The following is an 8718-nucleotide window of genomic DNA, read 5'->3' as shown; positions in this document are numbered from 1 at the left end:
GGGGGGGGAGGGTGGCAGAAGGGGGCCTAGGTAACATTCTCTGGATACCCTAGGCATTCTTTTTTTTTTCCTTCTCCTTCCCCACCCAGGGGTCAGATGGCACAATCTGGGGACTGAGGAGCTCACCCTGAGGGCCACGACGGCTCACCCCGGGCAGGGGGCCGAGGGCAGCCCGCCCCGGGCAGAGGGCCACGATGGCTCGTCCTGGGCTGGGGGCCGAGGGCAGCCCGCTAGGTTTTCTTTTTTTATAACACTTTTTGTTGTTGTTGAACATTTTCCCCCCTTCCCCTGGTTTTATAAAGTGAACCAGGACTTAAATATTTCTCTAGTATAGACCTGACTACATATTGACTGCAAGAGAAAAATGTGAATAAATCTTTGTCTATAGATTTCTTTATCACAGTGTCAGAAGTTTGAAATCCTTCCATTTGTGCTTTTTTTGTCCTGGGAATTTTTGGTTGCCATGGTAAAGAGTTGTGCCACCAACCCAGAGGCAAGTGGTTTGAATCCACAAGGTGTTCAGAGGGAGAAAGATGGGCCATTTTCTCCCATGCGATTTACAGCCTCCGAAGACCCGCTGGAGGGTCATCCATGAATCTCTTCCAACTCGACAGCACATAATGACATAACATGTAAATCTGAACATTGAGAGAAATAGTTGGGAAACAGTATATGTTTCACCAGAAGAACTGTGGAAAAGTCTACCTGCAGAGCACTTGATTCCTTAGGACTTTGCTTTGGACAGTAACACACATAATCTGTTACCATCTGCCTATTTTTGTAAGGGTAGTGTGACATGCTTGCTTTTTATTTTTAATATATTACATTCATTTTTTTAATTGATATTTTAACAAAAGTTTACAGAAAGCTTGGATTTCCATTCATTCATTGTTGCACATTTTCCTCCCTACCCCCTCCCAGTTTACTTTTCTCTGTAAAAAAACAATGAATGGAAATCCAAATTTCTGTAAACTTTTTTAAAAATATCAATTAAAAAAAATTCTTTCATTGTTGCACAATCCTCCCCCTCACCTCAGTCCACTTTGTTATGCACCTCTTGTTCTGGACTGTTGTCATGCATATGATACCTAATCATGTATTCCTTTTAAACAATTCTTTCCCTCGTCCGTTTTAATGCAGTATACATTATTTATTCCCTTTTTTCTTAGTTTCTCCCCTACCTCCCATGTCGGTTCTGTTTTCTAACAGTGGCATTATGCACTATTTGTCCTTTTGTGACTGAGATAATTCACTCAGCATAATGGTGTAACACGCTTTTGACAGATGGGCTTCTCTGTCTGGATGGGTTTACATACTAAGTCTTACCATTCATCTACTTTAGCTTGTGTGCCTTAAAATTATCTAGATAATATTTTTGTTCATTCTTTCAACTGTCTCTCTTTTGTGCCTAAAGAAAATATATATAAAAGAGAAAAATTACTCTCAGGATTTTGTAATTAGAATAATGTAAATATTTTAAAATGTGAAATGAATTAATTCTTTTAGAATCAGCAAATTTTCACTTTGTTCATCTTGGAAAATTACAAGAAATATGACATTTATCTGCAGAACCACTGAGTAATTTCCATCCAGGATGGCTGTATACATGGATTGTAGTCTCTCAAACACAAAGACCATTTCAGACCCCTTTGTTTATTTTTTAAAAATGTATTTATTTATTTTATTTTTATTATTTCTGTGTGTGTACCATCAAATCAGATTTGACTGGTACAGGAGGAGATGGTTCCTCCTTCTCCAGCAAAGCATCTGGTGGATTTGAACCACACACCTCTGGGATCGCAGTGCAGCTTCTTGCCACTAGGCCACCAGAGCTTGCCTAGACCCCTTTATTTTATATCATATTTTCCCTTCTATTTCCATCGCCCCTGAAAGACTTCTCCCTTCTAGTAGGAGCTTTTCTCAGCTCCTGGTCAAGTGATCCTCAGAAATGCCTTAAAAATCCAACAGCCCTATTAGGCTCAATTTATTAGTTGAGCATCAGTTTTCTCTTGTTTCTAGGTAATTGAAGATCTGTAGAAGGAGTTGAACAGATGACGTGGGCTCTTAGAATATAGAAGTTACCTCTTGAGCAGAGTGATTCTGTAACATGCATCAGTGACACGCTGACTCGGGTGCTTCCTTTATGGTCCTCCTTTTCTGCGTCATCCTCTGGTTCATTCACAAGCTCTTGCAGCGTCATGTCTGTTTCCCAGAGATATCTTCCATTTTCTCTCCCACTGACCTTCCCTAACCAAGGGCCAAGTCTTTTAAAGATCTCAATTGCTTCCTGTATTCTTGAGTTAGACAAGTCATGCATGAACCTGTTACAGCATTTTGAATATTGAGCTATCTCACGAATTCAAATGAAATAGGGAGGAAAGAAAGGCAAGCTGGTAGGACATTTTTAATAAAATATGAAGGTGATTTGACATGAGCAGCACCGTTGTGTACATATAGTATGTAAAGAAATTCCCAGCATTTATACCTAAGGTAATCTCTCTATAATGATTATGCCTGAACGGATTGCCTTTTTAATGTGCATTAAAATAATCTTAAATCTCAAATGATTAGATATGGAAATAATAAGATTTTGATGTCAGAATTTTGGGCAGTCTTCTTTTCTTGTAAATTTGAAGTTACATAATAAAACCTTTTAATTCTTAAAGATCCTTGTCTGATACTTTGCATAGTTTGAAGGACTTTCTAATACATGTGACTGGCTAAGGAGGATTTTGTTATTCTTAAGGATTTTTGTTGTTATTATAAGTATTATTATGCTGCTGAGTCGAGTGTGACTCATAGAGACCCTGTGAACCACAGATTGGAACCCCGTCCTCTCCTGTGCCTTCCTCACAGTCTGACAGTGGAGCCCCTTGCCGCAGTCACTGTGTCTCAGTCCACCTGGTTGAAGGGGACACCTCTCTTTCCCTCTACCTTTCCAAGTATAATGTCCCTCTCCAAGGAATAGCCTATCCTAGCAGCTTGCCCTAAGTATGTGAGACAAAACTTTATCATCTTTGCCTTTTCTAAGGAGCCCTCTCACTGTCCCTTCTCCAGATCATATCTGTTTCTTCTTCTGACAGTCCATTAAAAAATGACGAGGACAGTACATAGTCAGAGAACTGCCAGATGTTCAAGCAGGATTTAGAAGAGGTTGTGGCATTAGGGATATCATTGCTGATGTCAGATGGATCTTTGTAAAAGCAGAGAATACCAGATGAATTCTGTTTGTGCTTTATTGCCTATGCAAAGGCATTGGACTGTGTGGATCATAACAAGTGATAGCGAACATTGAGAAGAATGGGTATCCCAGAACATAAATTGTGTTCATGCGAGACCTAGACCTAGTGGCTACTGTGTGAACAGAGCAAGGGAACACTGTATGGCTTAAAATGAAGAAAGTTCAGGGTTGTATCCTTTATCTATACCTGTTTAATCTGTATACCGAATAAATCATTCAAGAAGCTGGACCCTATGAAGAGCAACGTGGCTTTAAGAATGGAGGCTTTTCAGTAACCTTTGTTAGGCAGGTGACACAAGCCTCCTTGCTGAAAGTGAGGAGGACATGAAGCGCTTGCTTCAGAAGATCAAAGACCACAGCCGTCAATATGGTTATGATTCAGATCTGTTGTTCCTGTCGTTGCTGTGAGTCATAGTCACCTTGATGGCACCTAACAATAACAGCATATGTTTGAGGGAGTTCTGATGTTTAGTCTAGAGAGTTGCATCAGTAAATCAAAGGGGAGCCTCTGCTGGAGAAAATGAGTCATTTCCTCTGGTGCAATACACAACCTCAGAAACCCACTGGAGAATTAGCTCTGCGTTGGTTCCTCCGTGACAGCAGTGAGTTTGTATGTTTATGTGCGTCCTTCCCCACATCAGCCTAAGATGTCCAATTCATGGCAGCATGAACTCAGCTGCTTAAACTCTGTAGCTTAAACAGCAGTCAGGAAATCAGAAGATGTGCAGTATTGGGAAAATCTGCTCTCAACAACCTCTCCAAAGTGCTAGAGAAAAGTGATGATGACACTGTAAGACTAAAGCGTGCCTAACCCAAGACACAGTCTTTTCAGTTCCTTCCTGCACATGTGAAAGTTGGACAGTGAATAAGAATGGCAAAAAGAGAATTAGTATCTTGAGGTGTGGTGTTGGAGAAGAGTATTGAATATTCCGTTGACTCCCAGAAGAACAAACAAATAGGTCATGGCGGAAGTGCACCTAGGCTGCTCCTCAGAAGCAAGATTGGTAAAAGTCTATCGCACATACTTTGGACATGTTGTTTGGAGGGGCCTGTCCTTGGAAGAGGACATCATCCTGGGAAAGGTGGAGTGTCAGAGGTGGCGCTCCAACAGGATGGGCTGACAAACGGACTCTCACAGTGGGCTTGAGCATATCGGAGAGGTGAGCACGGTGCAGGGTGAGGCACTGTTCAGATCTGTTCATAGGGTTGGTTTGAGGCACAGTCAGCTTGACGGCAGCTAACAACATCAGCCGTTTTTGGAAGTAGATTGTTATATACTGAGAGTTGGAACCGACTCATAGCTGACCCTCTAACAACGTTTTCAGAGGCAGTTAATTGCACAGGAGAAGAACAGTTGGTGAATTCGAACTGAGTGCCTTTGGGTTGGCAGTGCAACTCCTTACCACTAAAGCCACCAGAAGTCGGTAGCCAGGCCTTTCTTCCTATTCTCTCTGCTTCTAGAAGCTCTGTTGAAACCTGTCCAGTATGGTTGACCCTGCTGGTATTTAATTATCTGTATCACAAGCACACACAAGCCATCTCATTACAATAAACTGACATAAAGGTGGTGGTGAATATGACTGCGCTATATCATGGTCATGGAGGGGTGTGTGTGCTTTGAAGGGTCAGACTTTGAGTTCAGGGGATCCTTGCTTTTTGCTGTGTTGTGAATAAAACAGATGTGCTTCTCTTACACATGCGCTAAGTGGTTGCTTGTTTGTGTCATACGAGACTTCTAGTCTCTCAAATATCCTCTCTCGGGGAAGGGAAGGCTTTGCCGAGAAGTCATTCAGTCAAAGTTAATGAAGTGGCCTGTTCTTGTTCTTCTTTTTGTTGTCTGTCTCCAGGACTTAGAAGAATTCTGCTTTAAGTTTTGCATCAATCATTTGACAGAAGTCACGCAGACAGCAGCATTTTGGCAGATGGACGGCCCTCTGCTGAAGGAGTTCATTGCTAAGGCCAGTAAATGTGGAGCGTTTAAGAACTGACTGGAAGGCTGTGAGCATTCTCAGGGCACGCTCTGGGCCATTGCTGATGGTGGGGCGTTGGTACCCTCCTCTACTTCCCAGGTGATGGGATCCTGCAAGTGAAAGCTCAAGTCACGCAGTTTCCCCTCTGAGGCAGGCTTCCTGGTGTATGAAGGATGGGAGGCCCTGCCGGAACCCGCTGACAGCAAATGTTTCCACTATGTTTTGTTTTCATTGTGACTTTTATGTTTGGGCTGGAATATTGTGCAAAGGTGAGCGTTTTGTTGTAGATTTTTTTCGATGAAAGGAACTTTTGGACTTTAGAGACCTTGGAAAGATGAATGCAAATCTCCCAGACTACATATCAGTGTCTCAGCATTGTGTGGTGAGCATGTCGGGAGAGGATCTATGAAGACACACTCGGAAGCAAGACCCCAACCTCAGGTCTGGTTGAGGTGCCTGCAGGTGGCGAACTCGGTTACTGTGAAGAATGGTTGACTGTTGGTGGCTTTTTGTCCGTACCCTCGCACTTCTTAACCTCCTGGTATATTACATAATACTGACATAATACTTAGTTCCACATGAGTTATATCTGTTGAAATGATAATTATATTAAAACTAATTTCTAGGTTTGTGGAGATTTCCTTTCAGGTGTAAGCTCAGATGAAAAACATTCATTTAGAAGTCTCCATGAAAAGATGCGAATGAAAGACACTTCCTTTGGATAAAAGAAGTGTCCTACAGATTAAAACCTCCACCGCTTAGCCAGTGGTGCTTTATCTTCTCAAGAACATAAATCTAAATTGCTCCACTCACCTTTTCCTCTAGAAACTGTGCAGAAGAATAACCACCTATTCAATAGTCTTACCTCATAAATTACAGCTGCTAAATCATCAGATCTCCCACAGAAGACTTAAAACTACTTAGAACCAACTTTCCTACAACTCTTAATGGAATCTGCATTATCTTGTTAAAAAATCTAGGCTAAATAACATCACACATTTGCTTATTTGAAATCTTACCAAATTCTAGTTTTGATTTAGGTATAAGATAAATAGTAATTAAAGTCAAGCCCCTGAATATAGGTTAAAATGATAGTTTTCCTGACACAGTCTGTTGTAACAGACAAGTGCTCTGTCACTTTTGGTTTGGTTAGGAAACCTGCCTGTGGGTTCGGAGTGGTGGTCTTGGCTTTTCTTCATGTGGCCCAGTGAACTGGTTTTATGATGACAGCTTTGTTTGCCTCTTGGGTCCACACATTTGTTTTCCTGCTAGACAGTCCTCTGTTTTAATTGGTTCACATACATATTTTCAGACACAACAGTAAGGTCGAGAGACCTATGACCATTCTTTTTAACAGTGTTTTTAAATTTGTGTGTGTGTGTGTGATTGAGAAGCAAAAATATGAGAAATTAGAAGCCCCAATTACCTTTTCTTGGCCATGTTGCAAATGATTGGAATCTATTTCATTACAGATTAGAATTAGTTGTGCGACATTGTAGAGTCTTAGGAAGGTTTTTCTTATGAGAATGACATTAGTTTATTAGCTGTGATTGATAGGATTCATAGCAATTCCTGTTCTGCAGGCTTATGATTAAAATAAAACATTGTTTACTCTTGTTCTTACTTGAAAAAAATGTTTATTCAAAAAAAGCACAAATGTTTTCACAAGTAGTTCATCTATTAGCAAATAGCTACCACGTTTCTAATATTGGATAAGAACCACTTCTCAGATTTCAGAGTCATTTCTTTGCGTATGGATGATCGTGACGCAAACAGGAATAAGTTCTTCAAAAACTTCTCGCATATCCTTTTTTTTTTTTAATGTACATACTTGTTTCTTTTTTACTTAGTATTGTTGTTAATCATGGCAGGAAATAAAACTGTTCTCTCAAATTGATTTTGTTTGATGTAATGTAATAATGGAAGCCAAAGTATTCACATTTCTTAAAATAGCCCTGAATGCACTTTTAAACTTCTTACTGGAACAATGTTTGATACTCTGGTTATAAAGATTGAATTTATGTAATGCTCAGAATATCACATTAATAAAGTAATGTACTGGAGCAGGCAGAGAGAGTTCCTTCTTTATCCTCAAAAAACCAGTAGTGCAATTGTTTGCAGGTATCAGGTTAATAACTATGTCACTCCATCTCATCCCACTCTTCTAAGCATGATGTCCTTCTCCAAGGACTGGTCCCTTCTGCCAATATGCCCATAGTATGTGGAAGGAGGGGTGGCATCTACTTCGTAATAGCTTGCCTCCGGAAACCCTATGAACCTGGAGAGAGGATGAAAGGCACCCAAGCGTTGAGGACTCCTTCATAGGGTCGCTATGAGTCACCTGCAACTCGATGGCACTTAACAACAACAATGGGAGACAGAGTTTCAAAATCCTTGTCTCTGAGGAGAAACTTGGTTTCACCCTTTCCAGGACAAACCAATTTGTTCTCTTGGCAGACTGTGGTATGTTCAGTACTCCTCTCCAGCACCACAATTGAAAGGCATCAATTCTTCTGTCATCTTTAGTCATTGTCCAGCTCTCTGATGCATGAGAATTGTGAAGATCATGGCCTGGATCAGGTGCACCTTAGTCTCTAGTCTGATATTATTGCTCTTCAGCATTCTGGAGAAGTCCCCGACAGCAGATTTTATTAATGCAGTTTGTTTTGTAATTTTCTGACTACGGATGCCAAGAGGGTTGATTGTTGAACAGAACAAATGGACACTGTTAACAATCTCAGTCTCTTCTCCAGCTATCATGGTGCTGCCAATTGGCTCAGTGGTGAGAACAGGGCAAGGAAATGCTGCTGCCTGGTTTAAAATTCAGAAAGGAATGTGTCAAGGATGCATCCCGTCTTCATACCACTTCAGTCTATGTGCAGAACAGACATTCAGGAGGCTGGACTTTATGAGGAGGAATGTGGTGTCAGGAAAGGAGGAAGATTCATCAACAACTTAAAATTGTAGCCTGTTAATTTCCTTAATAGATCTGTCTCATGATTGTATGTTTCTGTGAAGTCTATGTAGTTATAACAATGGATTTTTGACCCAGCAGAGCAGCAGGATTGGTGCTGAATTTGGAGGACGAGGTATGGGAGCACAGGGGATTATCTGTCTGACCTCATACGAATTGGCTTTGTGTTGTGGGTGCTGTTGATGGAGACAGTTACCCCTTGTGGAAATAAGTGAGAGTGCTATCCTCACACTTTGTGTAAGAATGACGAGCACAGAGGAGGGACCTCAGTATCACCAGGAATGAACAAGTGGGAGCACATGCTTTGGACACAGGGTCCCTGTGTTAAGAACCGCTTCGACCCAAGAGAAGATCAATGCCAAGTCACACAGAGATCTCCAAGGGACACCTTGCCCACAGATACTGCAGAGATAAGGATCTCCCTCTAGAGCGGATAAAGCCCAGCACCCTGAGTCCAGATTTTTAACCGCCTATACAATGTTCCACCAACCTTGACCCCACATTTCTCCTCATAGAGCCCAGCCTCCCGGATA

The 8718-nt window shown here is 41.4% G+C and overlaps 1 protein-coding gene and 1 pseudogene across 2 annotated transcripts in view; one reads left to right on the top strand and one right to left on the bottom strand.

The window, feature by feature from the left end:
* LOC102874232 overlaps positions 1–2200 on the bottom strand; it is a 3359-nt pseudogene extending 1159 nt beyond the window's left edge.
* Positions 1–5229, top strand: part of RCBTB1 (regulator of chromosome condensation (RCC1) and BTB (POZ) domain containing protein 1) — a 36905-nt gene extending 31676 nt beyond the window's left edge. For both annotated transcript variants that reach the window (XM_006879505.1, XM_006879506.1), the window contains one exon: positions 5089–5229. In XM_006879505.1, the coding sequence (XP_006879567.1) occupies positions 5089–5229 (141 nt within the window). The remainder of the gene's footprint in view (positions 1–5088) is intronic.
* The last annotated feature ends 3489 nt before the right edge of the window (positions 5230–8718 follow it).

Source organism: Elephantulus edwardii, unplaced genomic scaffold (assembly GCF_000299155.1).
Source record: "Elephantulus edwardii isolate Elephantulus edwardi_28Jun2011 unplaced genomic scaffold, EleEdw1.0 scaffold00004, whole genome shotgun sequence".
NCBI lineage: Eukaryota > Metazoa > Chordata > Mammalia > Macroscelidea > Macroscelididae > Elephantulus > Elephantulus edwardii.
The sequence above is the reverse complement of the archived record's forward strand: the minus strand, read 5'-3'. Positions and strand labels throughout refer to the sequence as shown.